The sequence below is a fragment of the Empidonax traillii genome, unplaced genomic scaffold (genome assembly GCF_003031625.1).
Source record: "Empidonax traillii isolate 1590-97213 ecotype Southwest subspecies unplaced genomic scaffold, ASM303162v1 scaffold992:size1346157, whole genome shotgun sequence".
NCBI lineage: Eukaryota > Metazoa > Chordata > Aves > Passeriformes > Tyrannidae > Empidonax > Empidonax traillii.
In genome coordinates, this window is record NW_020956185.1 from 1,154,230 (window position 1) to 1,178,565 (window position 24,336).

Consider the following 24,336-nt stretch of genomic DNA (forward strand, 5'->3'; position numbering starts at 1 on the left):
TGCTGGCAGAAGCTGCGAGGAAGTAAATCCCAATTCTCAGGAGTTTCTCTACATTTAAAGTACATAGTGCCTTGGGTTTGGATCCTGTAAATTCTGTTGCCTTGAATAAAATGAAGCCTTCGTATTGGTTTCAGTAATACAATGTATAAAAGGTTAACACAAATATCTATCCCCAAAACCTCCCACAAAAACCTGCAAACACTTCACTTATGGCAAATTAAGACTTCAGGGAGATTTCTGCAGGATGCCCAAATCCAATCAGGAACTGCAGCCCTTGCAAAAGTAAACAAAACACTTGCCTTAAGAAGCCAAAATTAAGTCTATGGCCTTTCCACTCATGCCTTCATCTCCTTTTTCTTATGAGAGCCACCCATGAGAGCATATTCCAAGTAGAACAATTCAGGTTGTGTTCCAGTGTCCAGGAAATGCCACGTGGTTATGAGCCACCAAACGAGGGCCTCTTATATCCAGCAGCCACAAACAATTCCCAGCAAACAGCACTCCACCACTAAACCAAGTCTTTCAAAACCATCTGACAGCGGTGTTTAATGTGACTGAGTTGCTATCAAAGGACAACTTTATTGATCAAACACTAACTGAGTGAAGGACCGACTGAAGGCAGCACAAAGGTGTTCCAAAGGGCACACGGGAAGCAGGTATGAAACACATCTTGAAGGAGCTGTACAAGGGCAGGGGACACTCAGGGCAAACAATTTTCTCTGGCAAACTGCCAGACACAGGTTAACCTCCTAAGGCTCTTAAGTGATCTGGGCACTGATGCAACAGAAACATCCTTTAGCAAGTCCCACGTGAAGCACTGCAGACACAGCTGCTGTCACTGTCACGCTTACATCGGAAAAAAATAAATAAGAAATCAGCAACAAATTCTTCTCTATAATACAAAGTGTGTTTGTCCTCCATGAAGTCACAGGAAGTTCTAGAGGAGGAAGGTTACTCCTAGGGCAGCTAAGGACTCACTAAGTCGTTCTTGGAAAGAGCTGTCAAACATGCCACCGATTTCCTCTCTCAACTCCCGCAGCAGAGGCACTGTGGACTTACCATCTGCATTCAGAATTGTCCCAAAAAGTTTACTCCAGAAATTGCTGTCAACAGTCCTAAAACAAACAGAGCAGTGTTCAGTGGAACAGTACACACACAACACATACACGTCTGTCAGAGTCTGCATTTATATTCAGGACTTAACATCCTGGGAGATCCACCCCCGAACTACTCCTTCCCATCGAGGCACACTAGGAATGCGTGGTCCATTTTATATGTGTGGGCCCCTTGCTCTCTCTCCAGTAGGAACTACACACATCTAAACCCCACTTTTTGTGCTGTTAGGTCTTTTGGTGCCCCTGAGCACCATCCCCATTCACACTGAGCCACAGCACCTCTCATTTCAAGGAGTAACCAAGAACAGTTTTGAACCAAACTTGGCAGCTCCTTTCACCAAGAAGGGGCAGAAGTAAATCTTGTTTCCCCACTTGCAAGCTAAGTTAACTGGGCAGTATTAAAGGAAAGCTACAAGAGAAATAAAATGATTTTTTCAAAGGTGTTTTACAGCCAGTTTTACTTTGTTTTTTTCCCTGCCTTCCATCTGCCAGAGTTCTGTATCGATAACATTTCAGAGACGATTCACAGTAATAAATCCCCTCTCTCCCAGACGTACCCACACAACACGAATAAAAAGGTTAAGTGACTCATTTAAGTCTCAGCAAACTGATATCAGAACTAACCCTTTGTTCTTCAGTCTTGCACTGCTACTGACTACTGCAGCACTTTCTCCCCCGAGCCAGGAGGTACAGTGGCTTGGGAACAAATCATCTGCCTCTGCTTTATATAAGTGACTCACCAAACAGCAGCAGCCAGAGTCTCAGAAGGAACCCAGCCTGTACAATTACACTACTTAGTCTTAAATTTGCTAAAATATTAAGTCATGTAGAACCTAACCCAGCAAAAAATATGCAAGACTTGAGGCCATTTTCTCCGTGGGCTTCAATGAGTAAGAGGCATAGCAGAAGAGATTAAGTGTTGGTAAGGAGGTCTAAGGAGTTCTGAGTAACAAAAAGAGTCCTAAAATTTCAAACACAGCTTCTTTATCCTACCTCACAAACTTGCACAGATGAAGTTTCCTAAAATAGTATATAGCAAAACCAGAAAAACTAAAAAGACTCTGGGAACTGAAACATCCCCAAATCCATTCTTTAATAACAGTAAAACCCCTCCCATTCACCTTTCCTTAAGTCTCTATCACTTTCAGAAGCAAAGCACAAGACATGATGGAAAAGAAATTCCTTATAACTCTTAAGTTAGGAACTGATGCACCCCGGTGAGCAATGAGCCATTCCAGCCTGGTTCCAGCTCCACAGAACTCATGCCCAGCTTCTTCCTTCATCTCCTCTAGCCCTTCCCAGGGCTCACTCCTCTTCTGCCCAAGTCTCCCTCAAAGTTCTACCTTTATCAGAATCCTTACTTTTTTGATCCAGTGTCACCAGCTTTTACTGCAATTCCTTCCCAGTTGACCCCTCCCCTCCAAACTCCAATGACAGTCAGCCCTATCCTTCCAAATTCAGACTTACTGTTCCTCCTGCTCCAATTATCCAGACAGTTATTGCTATTTTCCCCATCCCCACATCCTGATCAGGTCCCCAAAACCATGTTCCAGCCTTCTCAACTCAGGCCTCATCTGCAGTAGCTCAATGTAATCTCTTGCAGAATTGAAAAGGAATCAGTAGTAGAAAACCAGGTATATGCCCAGTAAAGAAAAAAAAAGGCATTTCCTCCCCTGTACACAGCAGCAGATGAGGCTTTCCCCAAAGGCTTGAACACAACCAGCTGGGAGGTGTGAGCAGTGCAGGTTGCTAGGGAACTGGACAGCTCCACACTGGCACAAGCTTTCCTTCAAGCAGTGCTGTCAAAAGTGTATCCACACAGGCACTGCCACCAGTATCCATGATCCTGAACACAGGAACGGCTGTCATGGGGGGAGAGCTCTGGAAAATCCTTATGAAGTGCCAAGGCAGAGAATGCTGCAGGATGTGGCTAAGAATATGAACAAGTCTAAGAACTAACAAAGAGCAGAGGAAGGCAGAGCAATCCTCCAGCCAAAACACGTGGCTAAAAGAGAGCAATAGCAATTAATACCTGAGGATAAACAGCAGCTTCCAAAAAGAAGATGTTTGCACTTGCATCTTAAACGACCATTGTAAATTCTTTTCCTTCCTGTGCACGTATATTGTTTCTGCAGCTGTTCCAGACACCCCTGGCCTCAGTGTCACAGCAGAATGAAGAACAAACCAAACTAATCCACTCCCAGAGCAACATGCTCATGGGATCTTTTCTGTCCCCTCACCACCCACTCACTTAGTAACTTCTCCAGGCTTGGCCTGTGAGGTGCAAAGAGAGAGCCTATGGCAGTGTGGTCTGAAAGGATGGACAAAGCAAAACTTCTTCACTGGACTGTTCATTTTCAGCTTAAAGCTGTCTCTTTAGCACTAAGGCCACCAGTGAACAAGTCCAACAGCTTCACAGTTCCAGTCCCCACAGAGCTAACACTTTTTGGCAGCAACAGCCCCAAGTTCTGTGTTCTAAGCTCTGAGGATGGTACCACTGTAAGCAAAATGAAGTTAGATGTCTGTTCTTTCCCAGCAGCCTCCTCTGCAAAAAGACTTACTTTGGTAAGTTTTGGCTGATTTTCCAGATGGAATTCTCCTGATAGACCTGGATATGATCCCCAAACAGCATCAAATGGACTATATCTGCAATGCCCACCAAGTCTGCCTGTAAACAGAAGAAACATCACAAAGTTCAGTGCCTGCCACTTTCTGCAATCCACTACAGCTTTCTGCTCTGGGTGCTTTCACACATTTACGTCTGGATTGGTCTTTGCACCAGAAACTTCCAGAGACTGTTAAGCAAGAAAACTTCAAGAAGTAAAATTCTGGTTTTATAGTAGGTTTCTAAATAGATACAGTAGTCACAGACACTCAATAGTGCTGCCAGTCCCCTTCACTTAATGCCAAAGATTCCATCAGATGTTAGATTCAGTATTTATTGGTCAGAGCTTTCCACAGCACTTGCAAATTGCAACTTAAGAAAATAGATTTTGTAAAGGAAACACAGAAACTAAAATGTCCTGCTAAACAGAGACTCACCTTATAAGGAAGAGAACTTGCTGCCAGAAGCTGCTGCCCATGAGGGGTCTGAGACACGGGAAAGCTGTTGCACAAGCTTACTTGAGGCTGCAACCTCAAATCCAGACTGTGAGAGAAATCCACCACCTTCAGAGCACTTGCCATGTCCTCGTTAGCAAAGGCATCACAGATCCTGGGCAGAGAAAGCACGTGAAGCACAAGACAATCCAATAAACTTTTTTTCTGTAATAAATTGAACAGTGCAGTGAAGGTGAGTCTTAGCCACGTCAATGCTCCCCTCTGATGGCTGCCTTCAGAACTACTGCTGCAAGGGCTGCCCCTGGACGGAGCAGTCAGGAGCCAGGGATGGCACTGGAGTCTCCAGAGTGAGCCATGGAAAAGGCCAAAGAGCTGAGGATGCTGCTATTTTAATAACCGTCACAGTTATCCAAACACAGTTTGTGCAACAGGACAGGAGTGCAGTGTTAGCACTCATCCCTCTCCTTCAGGATCTCAGAGTGCTTCATACAAAAAATAGTTAAGCTTGACAGTGCTTTAACAAACCTTTCCTGGTCTGGAGGTGAGGGAAGACAAACAGGAAGGGCAGAGAGGAGTGTCTGTATCAAGGACTGCCAAGCCAACAGCACCCACACACCACAGCTCTCACTACTATTCTTCTTACAGACTCGTGTGCTGAGCATATTTCTTAATTGAGACTGTGCACTTGTCCTGTACACATCTTAAAAAACCAAACCACCATCCTAACTTTTTGGTAAATGGTTTGGTGTGTTTTTTTTTTGTTTTGTTTTTGTTTTTGTTTTTTTTTTAATTTGCCACAGAGAAATCCAGGAGAAGATATCCAAGTCCATCAAGCCAATGTTAGATCAGTGACTTGCAAAATAGGATGCAGCACCCTAAGGGATGTGCAAGACAATCCATTGCAGGGTGTGAAGAAAATATAAGAACTTCAGTGTGTATGTATGTAATTTACAATTAAGTAAATAATATAAATGAGTTATTAATAAAATAATCACAAAGAAATTCTAAATAAAAACTCTCAGGGGTGTGCATGTTAGATGACTGTAGGCTCTAAGCAAATTTAAAGGTAACAGCTATTTCTGACGTGTCAGGGATAACCAAGAATAGCCTCAGTGAATTCATGTAATAGAATTCTATCTGATTCATTAGACATTCTGGTTACTGGCTTCCCACACTTAGTTCCAAGATCACATTCCACGGGATATGAGACTTTGTTAACATAATATGGGAAACAACTTCAAGAAGAAAACTAGATCTGTGCATCAAGGTACAAGCTGGACTGCAGAGGAAGCTGAGCAATCTGTTTAAGGGTGTCTGGATATTCCAGTCCCACCTGTCCTTTGTCTTCTAATTTCCTGGTTTTCAGATATGTAAAACCAAAGGCAAGTTACCATATCCAGTTAAAGGTCCAGTGCACTGGTAAAGCAGAAGCTTGAAAACACAGGCAATAGCAACACCATTCTGCTTAGTACAAGTTTTACAACATCATTGTGTAAACCTTCTCTAGAAAGGTTTATTCCTAAAAGTGTTTCTACTCTTTCCAGAATATGCTGGAGCCTAAAATAGCTGGAGTGCAAACCCAGTACCCCAGATGAGGGGAAGTGAGAGCAGCACAAGAGCTGCAGCGAGTGTTCTGTATCCCCCACATTCACACACAGAGACAAACCTGTCTCCCAGAAAGAACACCTCTGGCCTCAGATCTCCATGGACAATCTCAGCCTTGTGCAGCTTCTCGACCACACCCAGAAGATTATAAACAACTAGGAAGATGACTTCCTCCATGATGGACTTGCGGCCACGGATAACATCCTGGAAAGAGACAGTAAACATGTATCTCTGTGCCCTTCTACCTTAGATTAGGTCAAGTATTTATAGCTCACCTTCTTTTTTCATTACTCATCTGTATAGAGATAACAGTCCCACCCTAAATTGAGTATAATCAGATTTTGTCCATGATCAGCCCAGACAGAATTACAAGAGCCACGAGCTCCTAGGAGACATTATTATTCAAAAGTGGACAAAAGATCAGGAGGAGAAAATTGAACTCAAGACTGAAATCACAATTTAATTTCTATCCTATTTATACACAACAATTCAAAATGCACTTACAAGACTTTATTTAAAATATAGTCCTTCAGCAAGACATTAAACGCTATGACCTTGCTATAGCAGATGGGAACAGGTGAAGTTAAACAACAGTTTCAGATGCAAATTTGTTTGGAATACTATGTGGTTCTTGGCCCAGGCCCTTTATCATTCACAAAGACAGAATATGTGAAAAATTTGTTCAAGATCACCTTCTGAGAAGCACATGATCTACGGATGAGAAACCAAACCCCACTGAGGCTGTAACAGTCAGCCCTGATTTGTATATGGATAAAACCCCGAGGATGCAGATTGCAGGATCAAGCAGGTGAAGCTCTTTAGCCCAAGCCCCTGCTGTAGCCAGACAAGAGTCCCTGTGTGTACAGCGGTGCTCGCTGTGCCTGCACTGACCCCGAGTGTGAAGCGGTTGATGTCCCTGTGCACCACGGCACAGCCATCCCGGTACAGGTAACAGCTGCAGCTCTCACTGAAGCTCTGGTCAAAGTCAGCCTGCAAACGCCTCTGCAACTCAAGGCTGATATAAAAATCCCAAGGCACAGGCTGAGAATACACCTACAACAAGGTATGTAAAAAGAACATTTATTTTTGGAATAAAATGAAAATTATTCATCTTCATATTCTCCTCATCCTTTTTTTTCCCCCCCTCTCCCACTTTACTAAGGAAGACATTTTCCACCACTAGAAACTTTTAATCTATACCCACAATTAGAAATAGGACTTGAAGTAGCAAACTTCATGTAGGAAATTCAGAAATGAAGGCCAAACTTACTACATTTTATGTATTAATGGATGAGACTTTACCATGTCACAATTCTCATACAATAGCCATCGTATGTGTTACCTTTATTGCAAATCCCTTTGCATCCAACTGGAAAAGGTTGGCTGGAATGGCAAAAAACATTTTGTATTCTTCATTGCTCCAGTACTGCCATTTGATGCAGTAAGTCTCATGCCCTGGGATGAAAGGTTACATTCATAAGCTGTCACAACAAACAGACATTCCCAGGTTACTCCCCACCTGCACCACATCCGACTCGGTGAGAGAACATGAACCACAGTTCAACCCAACGAGCACACAAACAGACCCCCTGCACTGTAGAGGCTCTGGCACACCTACCCAGCTCAATGTCCTTCTCAACCTCCATGGCAGGCAGAGTTCCAGGCTCCAAGTAGAAATCGGGAGAAGCAGCCAGTGATTCCAGCACAGGCTCCAAGAGCTTTCGACGCTGTTCAGCGCTCCACGGCGGCTCAACCACATCCTCCCCTGGCAAGGCAAGCAAAGCAAGGGGAGCTGAAACTCAGCAATGAGGCTCTGCCATTTGATTGCACCTGTGAGAAAAAGTACCCTGGACACTGCAGGCTTTCTGTCCACATTCTGATTTGCTGTTCACCTTCCAGCAAGTCAATTCATCTCTGTCCGACAGTTTGTGAAGTGAGTGTGACACTCCTCTTTACAGACACCTCACAGACTCACGTCTCGAGGAGTCTCCTGTAGCATCATGCAAAATATATCTTCCACAAGAGACAAAGCTCTGAATTAATTCAGCCACAGCAGAAGTCAAACTCACTCTGCAAATCAACACTCTTGTTTTAAGTCTATGCCCAGAGTAAGTGATCAGTTTAGGATTTTAAAATGAAGGGCTTTACTGAAACTCAGTCCTTTGATTACAGCAGGGGTTTTATGTAAGAAAAGGAAAACAATGTAGGACTCCAACTCTGCTGCTCATTGCAATATTAAGAATTTGGTGGGTTTTACCTCCTGGAAGACACATAAGATAATTCCATGTAGGAATTGTATTTTCATTCCAGGTCCCAAGCATGCTTCATCACAGAATAGTCTGCAGGCTAGTATCGTGAGCCAAAATCAAAGGAGTTAAAGCAGGATAAACACCTTGAAAAACCATCATTCCACATACGCCTAATTCTACAGGCCAGCTTTCAAAGGCCTCTTGTGACCATTCCTGTTCTAACTGTAATATAAATATTTAGGACAGAGAGAAACAAGGGCCTTTAGCTAGAAGAAAAATAAATTGACTATTTAAGTACCAGTATTGTTTTTCTTCAACAGGAATAAGAAATGTACTGTGAAGCAGCACCACAATTTACAGCGCAGTTAAAAGTGTAAATTTACACCAAAATTCTGCAACTTTCACTAGATTTCAAAATCACATCCTCCTTTTTTAAAGTAGCGCATCAGGAGGGACACAGTATCGTTACAGAGAAAAAAACCAAGACAAACCAAAACAAAGCTGCCTTAGAAGTTCTCACTGCCCTCCAGTCCAAACCTTTCATTTCAGAATCTGACCTCATTATTCCTCCACGCTCCCTGTTTTACTACCTTAATAACAACTTCTGTCCCCTTAATCTGTAGGTGTTTTGGATGCTGAAAGCATTCTGTACTGCACCTCACTGCTGCTTCCAACAAGGGCCTCGAGTTCAGGCACAAGCCACGGTAATGGGGAACACACAGGAAACGCAGGGGGATATGGGAAGGACAAGAAGAAACATGTTTAGTGACAGCTGCAGATTATTTGTTGTGAGTGAAACTTGGTTTAGTACTAACCAGGAGCATTTGCACAGACACCTCCACAGTCAGGAGCCGTTTCAGCAGGCAGGCTCTGGGCCAGCTCCAGTTTCTCCGGGATACGCAGGTATTTAATAGCAGATGTTTGTGTAACAGAGGACAGAGAACCTCCTGAGACTGAGGAACCTGACGAGCGAGTGTCTTCAAGGCTTGCTTCCATGATTGGGCTGGAAATAAAGTCATCAGCTAGTCAGACTTCCAGAACATACAGGTTCTAGATAATGCCAGCCCAGTGACTACGAGAGGATACTGAGCACTTCCAGATTTAATTAACAAAGAAATCCTTTCCCATCCTTAGTGGAAAACCAAAAGTCATGTCACAGCTTCATTCTGGCTTTGATGATTGTTTATACTCGAAATCTTAGTCTACAGATGACTTTTTATCTCCTCTTCCACTAAATCTGACTGCTACCACAGGAGACATACTGAATATTTATTCCTCCTCTCAGTGCTTTTAAAGCAGTGCAGGGCTGGGTGGGAAATAACTCTGCCTAATTATAACCAGCATGGTTTCCAGGGAGCTTCCCAAGTAAACAAACACCTTTGGCATGGTAGACGTGTTTACATACTAACGGCCAGCACACCAAACTCAGCTCTAAATTAAGAAACATCCACATAAGATGCTTTTTTTCTTCACAACAATAAAAAAGGAGGTTGTTTGCCAGTTTTTTCTCCTCTCCAGTGCTTCTCTCCTCCTCTGTAGAAGAACCAAATTATAGTCACCAGATGCATCTTACATACTTAAAATAACTGCAGAAGCCTATGAGTATGAAAAGAACTGATGATTCTGCTTTTCATGTCTGATAAGCAAGACAGAATGCATTTATTAATTTCTTTGCCAGTTATTTTGTAGAAGCATGGAGTTAAGGCCCAAAGCAGCAATGCTGAAAAACCAAGTGGGCTTGCTCTGACCTCTTGAATCTGCTCAAGGCAGAGCAGACCTGAGCTAGAGAAATGGCTGGCTTTGGAATATCGTGGTCTATTCAGAAAACTGTTCCTTCTGCAACAATAAACCCACAGCTGTGGAGGACACACAGGCTCAGGGGCTTAAGGTACTTTGCTGTTCATTACCTCAGTTTATTGACACAGAGAGCCTCACTGTAGGCTCCCTCACACACCAGTGTTTCCTGATCCAGAGGTGCACTCTTGGATTCTGGACTATCCTCCTTCAGGTCACTCTGGGAGAAGGCAGGAGCTGGGATTCTCTGAGCTCCCAGCCCATGAAAGGGCGTCGAGGCCAGGTGGGCAGCCCTGTTAAAGTCACACGTGTCTTCTGGGTTGGCACAAAGGGGTTTGTTCTTGTAGGAGCCTGTCACAATTGCATCCTCAGTCAAAGCTTCAATTCCATTCAGCTCATCCTGAAAAAAAAGCAGGAAGAGATGGTGAAAAGCCTGTGCATTTTATGACATTTTTTTCTTTAATTTATTTAAAAGGTGAACATTTCTCTCTCTCCTTTCCTCCACCCTCCTACCTTCCAAACACTATGGCCGCTAATCACTTGCCTAAATTTTGGAGGACTCCCTACCATCACATCTCCACACTGCCCACCCTAAAGCCTAATAAAAAAACATGAATTTCCAGTGTAATCTTAACATAACCCCAATTCAAGTCCTGCCATGCCAGCCAGCAGTTTTGAATCCCTGCTTATTGCACATCAGTCTGACAGGACAGGCAGTGCTGGTTGCTCCTGGGCAGGGGCTCTGCTGTGGGTGGGCTGTGTCCTTACCAAGGTTTCTGGTGAGACGTTTCCCTTTGCTGTCAGAGGGACCAAAGGTTTACGAGCAGCGAGTGGGCGACGGGCACTTTTCTGGGTCTGATCTGCAGAACAACTAAGATAAAGTTACATTCAATTAAATATTTATTAGAGCAGCTTCCAGTCTTCAACAGATTCCTCAAGGGTTTTTCTCTACTGACAATTTCAGTCTATCGTTGCTAGTACAGAACCACCAGTAAACTGCAATATATACAACTCTCCAAAATGAAGAAAGTTTATGCAGCAGCTTAAATAGTTTGAGGCTGAGGAAGAACAACTGAAGAGTATTTTCTCATCATGGGCTCTGAGTAATGAAATAAAAAATAGCAATACAAACAAAACAAAATGCCACCCCACACCCCTGCAAGTTATTTCAGAAGCTACAGAAAGCTGTTTGATATTTCTGTGTTCCCTCCCTCTGAAATGTAGATCTTGAATATTTCTACCTTATATTCTGATTTGTTACAGTCGAGGATTCATCAAATATAGAGAAAAACGGAGCAGGAGCCAGTGGGGGAAGCAGACTTACATCTGTAAAAGAAAACCAAGAGGTTCTATCCTATCCACAGTTTTTTCATATCAGTGTATCCAACACTACTTAAAATATTTAATAAACAGTTTTAAAAATACTGGTCCTAGCAGGACAGAACTGGCATTTAAAGAACCCCATTAAAAATGGCTTGGTTTTGTCCCATTACTGAACCACACCTTTACCACCACAGTATGTGAGCTGGCTTGCTCTTTTTAGGCTGCCTCAGAATTGGTACCTTCTTTGGGAAGGCTGGCCTCATCTCTCTGTTCCTCCTCAGGGTCTGAAAACACATTCCCACTGTGGGTGTCTGGGGATACCTCAGCAGTCGGGATAATCTCTGTCAACAGCAACAGGAGTTAATTTGGGTCAAAAGTAAGTTTTCCACCACACATCCTTCCCAACAACAAGATTTCCCCAAGAGAAAAATACACAATTTCTGGTTGTATTCCTCTAGCAGCCCTCTGAGGAAAAAGGACTTAAGGTAGTAGCAATCTAATGGTAGCATTTAACTATTCTGAGATTTTAGTAGGACTGAAAATATGAAGGCTGGAAAAAAGCTCTCCAGCTGTTCAAAGGAAGAAGCTCTTCTGCTCAAATATCCTTTCCAATAGTGACATTCAGGCCTCAGATACTCAATCTGCTGAATATGGTTAAAGGCACTCCTAGAACCTTCCCATTTTTATTCTTCTAACCCACCTAGACTTTTGTTTTTAGTCTGCTGCAGTCTTTCTATTCACATAAAAAACACTTCCCCTTTTTACAAAGCCTTCTCCTTAATGGTAAAAAAAATAAAATTAATACTTACCCTCAGAACAAGATGGTTTATGTAGTTGAGCATCTTCACAGATCTGGAATTCACTGGAAAAAAAGATATAAACTTGTTTCTTATATTTTACAGACCTTCACCCAACAGCAGTAAACTCTGTAAAAAAGGCAACATATGATACTTGCAGGAATTTAAGATCCATAATCAAAAATACTGAGAGAGAGAGAAAGAGGACAGATCCTGGCTGCAGGCTGACAGAGGGGTCTGTTCCACCTGCAGAAACAGGCAGGTAGCGATCCATGTCACTCCTAACTTATCTCCACAAACCTTCTCATTGCTGGCAAAGAAAACCCTCTATTTTACCTTTGCCACTGAAGCTGCTTCTCCCCAACTTCTGTTGCACTGGAAGAAGTGAATCCTTGTGGTCCCAAAGGTGCCGAAGCTTCCCTTACATCTGTTGCCTATAAAAACAAAACCGTGTTTTGGTTCTTCAGTGATGCAGAAAGGTTCCAAAACTATTACTGTGATAATCCTGTGTGGGTCAGTAAAACCCTGAGAGATGAATAGTTGTCCTTAGCCCTTTTTATTTGTACTTAGCTTACTGTCATGAAACAAAGTCCATTTTTATTGCTTAGTGTAGTTAAAACGCATCATTTTACTCTTTGCAACCCTGTATAATTTTCACAGGAGATTTTAGTAATCCTAAACTGTTACAGACATATGTAAGCAGCTATTTGTAAAAGAACAGTTAAGTGTGGACAATACCTGTTCACGTGGTTGTTGATGCTTGTCATCTTCTTTCTTCTTCAATTTCTTCTCCAGCTCCTCAATTTTCCTTTGTATTTCTTCCTTCTTCTGTGCTATGGCTTGCATTTCCTCTGAGGAAGAAAAGTTTGTGAGGCCCGATGCATATTTCACACATAGTTCATGGCTAAAGTCTAAGTTATTTGTAAAGGGGCCTTTCCCTGTTCCACAGCTTCCATGTAAAGCTGCCAGATATGTTACAGTCTCTGTACCTCAGAGCAGTTAAATAATTCTTCCAACAGAAAAAGAAAAGCAGCTGCAATAACACAGAGCAGCAAATATAATGTTATGATCCCATCTCTGAAAGCCTCACTTATTTCATGCATTTTGAACCACACCTTCGGCTTTCCTTTTCGCTTTCTTCCTGTAGATTTCAGCTCGAATCTCTTCCAAAGAGAATTCATCAACTCCAGCATAAACCTTGTCCTTGCAGTACATCACCATCTCTTTCCTCTCCTGAGCGTCCTGCTGATGGTGCTGCACTCGCTGCAGCGGGTCCTCCTTCTCAGGTTTGTGAGCACTTAACACGTGGTTTATGCTGGGCTCGATTTTGCACGGAGTCCTGGAAAACCATGGATTTGTTACTGGGGTTCTGGGGTACTTCACTGTGGCACAGAAAAGCAGGCACAGGAGACAACGGGGCTCATTTCACAGTCTGGTTGTGGAACAGTGTAAAGAGCTTATGTTCTGTTAGGAAAAATTAACCAGAAAACTGGAATGATAGCAGATGAAAGGCCAGCACATAACTCTGAATGAGGTAATAAATAAATAAACCAAAGCAAACAACAACAACCAAACCCAAACAGTTAATAAGGTCCTGTCACAATTCCTTAGTGTGAAAGGGCTTTCCTGAAAGCGCTACCACCAATGTCAGGAGAGAGGAACCAACACTGGTACAGTTTCACAGGCAGCAGCAATCCTGCTGGACTGACCCAGCTGTGCCTCAGTGAAAGATGATCTGAACAACTGACCTCAAAAACTGGGTTAAGCTGCGGTCTGGGCAAGCAGATCCACAGAAAGCCCCATGCACAGCTCCACAACATCCATTTTGGTTTGCATGTGAAGGGACTCCCAGCCCTTTCAATGTGTGGGAGATCATGAGGCAAATAGGTACTCCTCATGTTTGGGTTTTTAAAGCTTTTTTAGGGAGTGTGGAGGCTCATTACCAAGGTCACTACAGGGTCCTTCTGCCCAGACCTCTGGATGACATGATTTGCATCATTTTTACACAGTTTCAACACAGCACTTTCAGACATGACTTGGCTGGTGATCACGGAATGGACTCAAAGGCAGAAAAAAATAAAATCTACTTTTAAACATTCAGCTACATAATATAAAACTGCATACAAAATCTCTGCCTGGGTTGCTTAGAGCTAATTTACATAACGTTCAGTTCCACCCACTCCTTCCCTCTCCCTCATATAAAAAGCTAAAGTAAGTAACAGGTCTTCATCTGAGGGACCAGCATGCCAAGAGATTTAATTCTGTGGTATCGCTGACTTTCAGGAGCAAGGAATAGTTTAAACAGAAATTTATTTTTTACAGATTCTTCAACCAAACTGTGGCACGTCCTTGGTCAGAGCTATTCTGCGGTCCACATGGAACCTACAAAACCCACAGGAAAAACCCATGCTGTTCACCACATCTCAGCATTCCTTGATTCCGCACAATTCAGAGCTGTGGAAACTGTAATGCCAAACAGTCTTTTCCACTTCTCTCTCAGGAAGAGCCTGTGTATTCCCTAGCCATCATTAGCCATAGAAAGGTAGAGCAACTTTGCAACAAAAAGTCCTCTGCTCTGACAAAACCACCCCATCTCCTGGGATTTGTTAGAATTTCAGGGAGACTGCACAAGCAGGAAGGTAATTTCAGGCAAAGCAGCATACTCACTCCTCCACGACCTAAGCAACACTGTTGTCATGGCAACTCTGATAGCTTGTTTCAGAATAAACTCCAGATATGCTGAGCACAGAGCTCCCGAGACAGAAAAACAGCCCCAAGTCCGCCTCAATTTGAGGCTGTTCCACAGCAAAGGGCACCCTAAGACAGGTACCTATGGGTTTGTGCAAACACACCGAGATAGGCTATTAGATTAATTAGCACATCTAAATATGACATTGGCTCCCACATCATGAGCAGTGCTGGCTGAACACTTCCCATGTCCTTATGCAACCTCTGCTGGAGCCTCTGCCATCAAGCTGCAGCACTAATTGCTTCCAGGCTGATAGATTTTTAAATTCTTATAGCTCTAGAGGTTTGACTACTTGGCAAAACAAGTTAGAATTTTAGGAAAGAGCTTTTAGAATTCCAAAGGCAATTGTCATCTCCAGCTCAAGACTCACATCATTTGAGGCTGGGCTGCCTCGTCCACGTAGGGGGTGAAGCTGGGCAGGGGGCCGGGCACTGCCACGCCGGGACTGGGGGCGCTGCGAGGACGCTGAGGGAGGAAAGGCACTGTTAACAGCTGCAACATTAACCTGGACACTCCACACCTCCCTGTTCCCTGCATCTCCCTCTTCCTGCCGTTCTGCTCTTTGGGAGAGTTTGTTATATACAAAAATTAAACCTAATAGACTTTTCCAAGATTCATTCCATTCTGACACAGAAACAGTTACAACCCATCAACTGAACACTGGCACCTAAAAAGCAAGACACTCCTCCCATGCGCCCTCACCATCCTAGTTTCTGTTATTCTGAGGGAATATTATATGTATACACATATATAGAGAGAGGGAATGTTATTCTAGTCAAGGTAGGTATTCCAGTTGCTTTTTTTCTGTTTTCCACAAATGCTTCAGTCCTCATTTTCCAGCTAAGATTGTCCCAGTTGTATGATAATATTCCTTCTCCTGTCAACCAAGGACCTCTAGACTTGGTCTTTTTTCAGTTTTCCTTTCAGAGGCCATTCCAACACCACAAAAATCCCTTAACTGTTTCTGAGGTCTGTTATTTAAGAGAACAGAGTTTAGTCTGAAAACATACTCCTCTCATCTGCTGATTTGAATTCCCTGTGACCCTTCAGCACAAAAAGTTTCCCAAAGTGTTTACTCAGCCACCTTCACACCAGCAATTAGAGAAGCTTCTTTCCTCTCTGAAGGTTTTAATATCTCAAAGCCTTCACCAAAGGTTATTCCTTCTCTACCCTTGAGTGAAGGGGAATTAAAAACCCTCCACTCTTCTTCTAGTAGCAGGATATTTTATTTTATTTTTTTTAACGAAATCTAATAAATTTCATTAAGCGGAGAACAGAGAGAATTCTAAGGTCAGACATTAAAAGATATACAGGAGCATTTGGAGACCAGAATGAATATGTTCAGCAGCCCAAAGCAACTGATAAAAGAAGTTCTACATTAGTAATTCCTCCTCATTCTTCTCAAGCTAAATTAAACCTGTGATTTACTGAACTCTACCATTCATTTAATCAAATTGCTTTGTATCTGGGAGTAATATTCCTAGAGTTCCCCTGAATTTCAGCCTATTTGCATCCCTCTCCTCAAACACAGTTTTTGTTCCTAAGCTTCACGTGTAACAACTTCTATATTGAGAAGTCTAAAATATTTTTATCACCTGATTACTTTCTATTCTTCCTCTTGAAGCCACAAAGAACAGGGGAGCACAGGGGGTTATCTGAGCATCTAACAACACACTTCATTTCACAGGATTAATTCCCTTCAGATACTGTCTTGGATCCCTTCCCTAGAAGGGCTAAAACACCTGAGCACAGCTGTTTCTTTTCCTGTCTCCTGCATTAGTTTAAACCACTGGAACCTACTTTCTGTCATCCCACTGTCAGGATAAACATCCCACTGATACAGCAGTTCTGCAATTCTTTTGATCTCCACTCTGTTGTTTTCCTCACAAGCCCTTCAAACCAGGCTTGCAGAATGCTGCACATGCCTTATTTTTGTAAGACAGGCAACAAGTTCTTCCTTCAGGTGGTATTTTACAACATAATTTGACTCTTACTCTTCCTCCTCAGAGAACCCCTCTTACATTCCTTTGCTGCCCTCCCAACAGCTTCGGAGGCCACCTCTACCAATTTTTCTGGTTTGAAAGAAATATAATTTCTTGATATAATAATTCTAGAGTTTTTAAAACTTATTCTATCAGCTTGCTAAACTTGAGTAGGTCATGCATAGCCAGAGAGTCTTTGGAAGGAGAGGGACTGTTCACAAGGGCCTGGAGTGATAGGACAAGGGGGAAGGCCTTAAGCCCAAGGAAGGTGGGTTTGGATGAGATATTGGGAAGGAATTTCCCTGCGAGGGGGTGAAGCCCTGGCACAGGTTGCCTAGAGAAGCTGTGGCTGCCCCATCCCTGGAAGTGTCCAAGGCCAGGTTGGAGCAACCTGGGCTAGCGGAAGGTGTCCCTGCCCATGGCAGAGGGTGGCACTGGATGAGCTCTAAGGCCCCTTCCAACCCAAACTGTTCTGGAATGCTGTGATTCCATTATAAAATCTGTATTTACTGATAGACACAAACCCCAGATAAGGGAGAAAGACACAACCTTTGTCTCAGGGATTAGAAGTCATCAGCTTACACACACCTTCCCCTCTCTTCCCAGCCCATTTTGAGACTCCTTACCCTGCCAGAGTTCCACGGTCCCGCACTGAGTTCATTCTCCTTGGCCCTGGGAGCTGGAGGTGCTGCCCATGACTGTGCTGTAAGCGTGGGAATCTCGGCTCCAGACGCTGAATTTTCATCAAACACAGCAAAATTCGTAGTATTTGGAAGCTGCAGAGAAGTCTGAGGCTGGACGCTTCTGGTTGGGTTCGCGGCTATAAGCAAGAAGATTTATGCAAATTAACCTTTAACGATCACATTCAATTGCAAATTCCAGGACAAAAAGATGTAACTCTTCCAATAACAGGTTGTTTCAGCTCTTGAACGTACCTTTAACTGCATCTCCCACACGACTAATGGGTGCTCTCACTTTTTTCTTCCCCCTGCCTTTGAGATCTGCCAGTGAGCTCCTCTGAGGCTCCGCAATTCCCAGCAGACCTGCATTTTTTCCATCTGGACTTTCCTCAAGTGCCAGTAGTGCCTGCCGAGAAACACGGGCCTGAAACTGCCTAGAAAAACATTGGACAAGTCAGCATAACCTTGTAGCAGGTACCCAGGGGAGCACCCCAGAGTAAGTTGTTCCCTTACCTGTGGTGGGACTGGAGTTTGTCCAAAGGCTCAGCCTTGCGCTGCAGCCCTTCCTGGAATATCAGATCTGCCTTCTTGAAGTTTCCTCTGGCCTCCAGTGCCTCTGCCCAGGTGATGTAGAGCAGTGCCAGTGTGGTGCCAATCTCCTGGCTGCGCAGGTAACTGTACAGATCCAAGGGCTCGTGGCAGCAATTGCCCTGAAACAAGCCCAGCTCATTAATCCCATTGGATTGCAGAGGAGTCCAAGTCAAAAATCTGCATCCTGATGCCTCCAGCAAGACCCCACTGACTTCAATACAAGGCTGAGAGGAGCAGCTGCAAGGCCAGGGCATGCAATCATTTCTTAGATTTTTTTTTTTTTTTTCAATCTGAGGTCATTCAGTGATTGACCCATGTCATATTAGCATTCCTGAGAACAATTATCTCAGCTTTAGATAAAGTACAGCATATTCCTTGCCAGTTTTGGAACTGGTAAATCAGCTCAGGAAGTTAAACCTGAAGAAAAGCTGCTTTAAAAAGATGAGAACAAAAACTACAGCAATGGAGAGACAGGGAAGGATCAGAACACGCTCAGCTTGGTTTGGCTCAAATACAGGACGTGGATACAATAGAAGCTAAAATAACTGGTAGAACAGATATAACACCTAAAATATATCTTTAAATCACTTCCCTTTCTCTTTAAATTATTATTTGAGCTCTACTTAGTCAAACCAGCTTTTCCAAAACAAAACTTCTGGAAAAGAAGTGAACAACCCTAAAAAGTGTCTCAAGATCCCATCAAAAACGATAAGTGGAATTCAAAAGCAACATGTTTGCAGAGGGATATTGCATTTGTTGTACAACATCCTTTGCCTCTGTTCTCACCAAAATCAGCTCAGCTTTGTGCAGATGACAGGACAAGTCCCCGGGAAAAGCAGACCCAAGAGAGAGTCAGAAAATACTCACAAACTTGAGCCAGAGATTAAGATAGCGAGGGTCTTTGTAGTATCGCTGCTGCTCATTGAGGGCTTTCACTGCCCTTTCCAAAACTGCTGTGAGATTTCCATCTTTCCCACCCTGGGGAAAGGTCTGTTCTGTCCACTTGATATACCTACAGATGGAAGAGATTCATAGCAAGTCAGTTCAGAATAAGTTTCTGTACAATCTAAGGGGATTTAGAAAAAAAATAGGCATAATATTGAAACACAACACAGTATTCAAAAACTATTCTAGAATTTAACTTTGAATGAGTTTCTAAATTAAAATGCTTTTCCAAGGATACCTGACCTTTCTACTCTTTTTCTGGAAAAACAAAAACAATACAAAAACAAACAAACAAACAAAAAAAACCACCAAAAAAACAAAACCAAAACCAAACCAAACAAAACACACTTACCGGTCCCACACATCCAGAGGGTCATCTCCAGAGTAAAATCGGATTTCTGATTCAAATTCCCTAAAAGATAAAATTATCCATCCAATAAGTACATGTGTATCACTGGAAATATATTTTCTACACTGTAAACTGAGACTTAATGATTACAGTTAAAAGAACAACCAAATCTCCCTGTGTTTGCTGTTTAAATGCTCCACTGCAAACCTGAAAGTTGCAGTCTGTACCACACAGCACCTACAGCGAGTAGTTCTAAACACCTGGAGCGTGACAGTAGCACAGACATCAGTTACTAAACATCTTTTATGTCCTTTTTAATGCTTATGAGATTAGTACCGTTAAGTAAGACATAGAAAAATGCGAAGGAGGAGGAGGGAAGAATATACGGGGAAAGGAGGTGTTATAACATCACCCACTGTTTTTTGAGCTGCACAGCGGTGTGGCTGGAGGAGTCCTGCTGAGCCAGCGCCTCCTGCAAGCTGGACATCACCCGCCCCTGCCTGAGGGGCTGCACGTTCTCCTTGCTCAGCTCCCACTCATCGCTGCACTCGTGGGACATGACCGCGGCTCCTTTAATCCTGCGCTAACAACAACAACATCACGTGTTGGCAGGATACGGACCGGAAACTTCACACACCCGCCCTTCATCAGCCCATTCACGCCAAATTTTCTGCGCAATCAAAACACACCGTTTAGATGCCCAACTTTTAGAAGGAGTTCGTGTTTTAATTCCCTCCCATGGGAATTACATGAAACAAAACCCAATCTTAACAATGAAGAACCTCTGGCAGGCGAGGTTTGCAGGGCAAGCCACTCAGATGATGGCGTTTCCCTTCCCAGTGATTTCTCCCTGCCCCGAGACTCCCACCCTCCGGCCGGGGGGAGCCTGGACGGGCCTCGAGTTCATTCGAGCCCCTCTGGCTCTTCACCTGCGAGTGGCTGTAGCGTGAGAGCAATAATCCTCCGTGGGTCAGTAATTTTCTATCCGCCTTTACAATCTGAATTTCTGTTAAGGTAGTTGCGGAATAAAGCATCTGAATGCTTTAGGTAAAAATAGTGGTAACATAAGTATCCAGTTTTCCGACAAGAGATGCCGAACAAGTTCAAGCTCCAAACGACCACCAGAGAAACCCCTCGGGCCGCCACGGCCCCGCGCACCCCTCACGGCCGCCTCAGCCGGAATCAGCCCGCAGCCAGATTTTTCCAAAACTCAGTCCTTTTAATACCTAAAGAGATGCGCAGTTCTGGGAAAAAAAAAAAAAAAAACCGCTGCAAAATCCCTTCGCTAACACCTTAACTACAGCACTCAGCAAGGGAGCGCGGAGTGCGCGCACAGACCGGTCAGAGCAACAGCACGGACCTCATGTTTTGCTCAACTACCTAGGGACCTTGTGCTCCGTTAAGTTCTCCCCCGCGAATATCCCATTATGGTCCGTAGCCGTATTTTTTCGAACTTACTGTCCCCAACAAATAATTCGCAAAGCAAAACAGATTCTCCGAATGGGAGTTTAGAACTGAGGTCTCAGCCCGCAGCCCCTCGGCCCCTCACGGCCCCTCGGTGCCTCAGCCCGCTTACCTCGCACCCCTCACAGCCCCGCGTACCTGTCGGCTCCGCGCGCCCCTCACGGCCCGCGCCGTAACGGCCGCGCCGCCTCAGCCCGCCCCGAAATTCAAACGGCCGCCGCCTCCCCATTGGCCGCTGCCGGCGCCTCGCCTGATTGGTTCATTTCCGCGACGCCGCCGCGGGGCATCATGGGAGTTGTAGTTTCCCTTCAGGCGACTCCGTCGCGGAGAAATAAATAGTTTTGTAATTATTCCTTCAGAATTAATCTTATTATTATGGCTTCCCTGTGTAATAAGTAGTAGTAGTTAAATTTACTCATCAAATTAGTAGTAATAGTAGTTTACTCATTAAATTGTAGTGCATGTTATATTCTTGTATATGTATATATTTATATGTTATTATAATCACTGTTCTGTTAAAGTTAGGAGACTATAAGTTGTAGAATGGTTCATTAATCCATCAGCATTGTAAGCTGATAAGCACACAGCTTGCAGTTCTTAAGTTAGAAAGACAAGTTATTGTGCTTTGTTAAATAAGTATTTCTGTATTTTACTTTTCTAAAAAGCTCATTGTCCCATAGCACGCATAAAGTAACGAAGGGAAGAACAAGAATCAAAGGGTCAAGAATGAAGAATGATACAGAGTATCCAAGATGGACATCTGCAGCAGAGACCTCAAGGACTAAAGGCTGATTAAAACCATGGAAAGGAAAGCTCCTGACAAACGAAATGGGGCCTGTAGGAAAACCAACCAGAACCAGACCTGCAAAGCTCGGGTCCAATAAGGGGGACAGCAAGTGACAATGGGAGGCAAACCGATAAGGGAATAAAAATTACTGGTTTTGCCTACTGCGCTTGCGTGCCGTGAGTGGAGCAAGGGACTCCCCGGCCAGCCAGCGCGCTGTTTTGCTTATTTGCATTTTCTATAAATCTTCAATAAATTTTTATTACTATATTTCAACTCAGTTTCATTTTACTTATAACACCTGCCACAGGTTGCCCAGAGAAGCTGTGGCTGCCCCAGTAAAATTAAAATTTTCCAGCCCTTATTTACATGGTACAAGCAAAAACTTGGGTTTAACAACCTCATGATGGGGGTGGGTGGCGGCGAAGCGCTTTAACAGCTCCCTACACTTAGTTTCAAGTTGTTCTTCAGCATCACCTTGTGTTCCTGTAGGGAACTGGTCCTTCACCTCTCTGAGTGAAAACTGAGATCTTAATTAAATCCAACATCTTCAGGGTTTTAAAAATACTGATGTCTTGCTCCCTTCTGCATTCTAGATCTGTAAAAATTGAAATATGTGTCAGCTGCAAAAAAAAATTTCCCTAGACTTAGACAGGAATATCCTGTGAGTAATATAGATTAGCTGCCTGCTATTATTGGAAAGCTGATCAAGAATAGAAATATTTCTCACAAAAAAAAAAAATTGAATATTTGATGAGTAGAAAGTGAATTTTTGTTTTTCCTTCATAACTGAGCTTAACTCCCAGACTCTGAAGGCATTTATGATGCCTGGAGGTTATGGAGATTCCATATTCCCGGATGAGACAAACTTGGATCCTGGTGTTGATGGGTGGCTTCTTCTTTACTACATGGACAAGAAATTAATTACATACCTAAAAGGGATATATGGCCTTATATCTCCCTAAAAAATCTGTTACTTTTATACCTGAGCAGTTAACACACTTATCCTACACTAAAATGCAGAATGTATGCATAAAGATATAGAGATCCCAGCACAACATGGAGTATAATGTGGGGTCTTAAATTTTTCAGGTCTTCCACTATGCCTTATCATACAAGTGTTTATCTCAACTTACACAAAATCAAGGTGAAAACCAGAATTCCAACCTCTGTCCTTCATTTCAGCAACCCCTCTGCAAAAGGAGCACAGGAACACGAGTTCTATCCAGGAATTACTGCTGGGTCATTTCCTAAGCCTCAGTTGTTGCTTTAGTCCTAAATCTGTTCCTTTCAATGTTTTGACTCTTGTGTTGTTATTGATTGAATAAAATATCTATTTATCAAAAGGGAAGGCCATAATTTGCTTGAAGTCCGTATGATGGATCAATCCTGTTTCTTTAAGTTTTAATTTACTGCTTAGGTCTGCTTTATTTTTATGAGAACTTAGTAACCAACTAATGAAAAAATAAAATGTGCAAACCAGAACAAAATTGAATTGACTTCTTTTCTGAGGGAAAAAGAATCCATTTTGGAGCTAAGGTCACTCAATATCCAAGAAAAATCAGGTTAAAATAGGTCTTTTATGGCTGACTATTTGTCATTTGGAAGTTGTTCTTTTCCTTGTGGAGGCCAAAGGGAAGGTGAAAGGGGCACTTCCCAAGGGTGTTATTCCAGGAGAGGGTGCTCCAGGCTTGGGAAAGCCCTGAGCATCCTCTCCCTTGGCAGCTGTAAAATCCAAACCCCACATCTCCCGCTGCCACACTGGAACTGCTGCTATTCACCCTGCAGGTTTGCTCACTGACTTTTTAGAGCTCTGCATTACAAATATGAAACAAATGTCACTCTAAGCTGGTACAGAAATCAAAATCAGAGCTTGATTTGGGACAGGGTGAAAGAGATTTCTTAAATCTACCTGTAGAGTTAAACTTCCAAAAGCATTTGAGTGTCTTTGGAGTGCAAGGATGAGCGTTTCAAGGTACTTAGAGGTTTATTTGCCATCAGAAGACCCTTAAGCTGATCCAATTTGCTAAAAACATTTCTATCAGTACAGTTTTCTTTCCCGTGCAGATGTTTACAAATGGACATGATTGTTGTACAACAATGCAAAAAGTTTCTCAACATTCCCAGCCTCAGCAGACAAACAAATCCAAGCAGATGGAGGGTAAACTCAGACGGACTTGAACTTAAAAGGTTACATTTTCTTCTAGTTCATTTCATTTTTTTATTCATTTTTTTTTCCAAAAAAGGCAGGAGTGAAGAACAGGATCTGGAGGCTGTAAGGCAGTAGCTGGAGGAAGCTGAGCTCTGCCTGCTGCCAAGTTTTATTATTTCTCCTCACGACAACAACCACCACTTCCAAAGACACAGGATTTACCAACCACCACCTCCCCGGACATTAAACAAGCATAGCCCTGAGAAGCACCACGTGGCCATGAGGGACACTCCAGCCTCTCCTGGGGCAGCCCCAGGGACAGCACTGCCCCAGGGTGGTGGGCTGCCATCAGGAGCTGCTGGAGAGCTCTCCCAGTCCCGTGGGAAACGCTTACTGGAGACAACTCCAAGCAACAGCAGGAGCCTTGTTTACATGGCAAACACTGGGTGCACTCCCTGCCCTCCACTGGCAGCCAAACCACACCGTAATTCCTGGGCAAACAGCTCGGCTGCGGGAGGGATCAGAGCTCCCCACATCTCCACCTGCAGCACAAGTGCAGCTCCTGAAGGCCACACAGCCAGGGTAGCTCTCAGGAGAGCAAACTGAGCACTGCCACACTGGGACAGGGACATAGATGGGAAGAAAGGATGGGCCTAGAGGATAAAAGCCTCCTTGCAAATCCTTTGTGCTCTGGAGT

General features: G+C 43.5%; 1 protein-coding gene across 4 annotated transcripts; it reads right to left on the reverse strand.

Annotated features, from left to right (window-relative positions):
- Positions 1-101: 101 nt before the first annotated feature.
- BUB1B (BUB1 mitotic checkpoint serine/threonine kinase B) lies at positions 102-23,934 on the reverse strand. 4 transcript variants are annotated; one of them, XM_027903719.1, is made up of 25 exons: positions 23,930-23,934; positions 20,816-20,824; positions 19,656-19,817; positions 19,243-19,302; positions 18,813-18,957; positions 17,868-18,064; positions 17,610-17,788; positions 17,301-17,494; positions 15,063-15,157; positions 13,059-13,282; positions 12,682-12,794; positions 12,280-12,377; positions 11,956-12,008; positions 11,386-11,487; positions 11,065-11,149; positions 10,592-10,694; positions 9,937-10,223; positions 8,845-9,032; positions 7,399-7,545; positions 7,123-7,235; positions 6,672-6,833; positions 5,842-5,984; positions 4,158-4,329; positions 3,677-3,783; positions 102-1,115 (listed from the first exon to the last, which is right to left on the reverse strand). In XM_027903719.1, the coding sequence occupies exons 3-25, from the start codon at positions 19,796-19,798 to the stop codon at positions 938-940; spliced, it is 3,288 nt and encodes a 1,095-aa protein (XP_027759520.1). In that variant the 5' UTR covers positions 19,799-19,817; positions 20,816-20,824; positions 23,930-23,934; the 3' UTR covers positions 102-937. The 4 variants fall into 4 exon arrangements, with proteins under 4 accessions (XP_027759520.1, XP_027759519.1, XP_027759521.1 ...); XM_027903718.1 differs by lacking the exons at positions 20,816-20,824; positions 23,930-23,934 and adding an exon at positions 20,954-21,016; XM_027903720.1 differs by lacking the exons at positions 20,816-20,824; positions 23,930-23,934 and adding an exon at positions 20,842-20,922 and having other exon boundaries at positions 11,386-11,457.
- Positions 23,935-24,336: the final 402 nt, after the last annotated feature.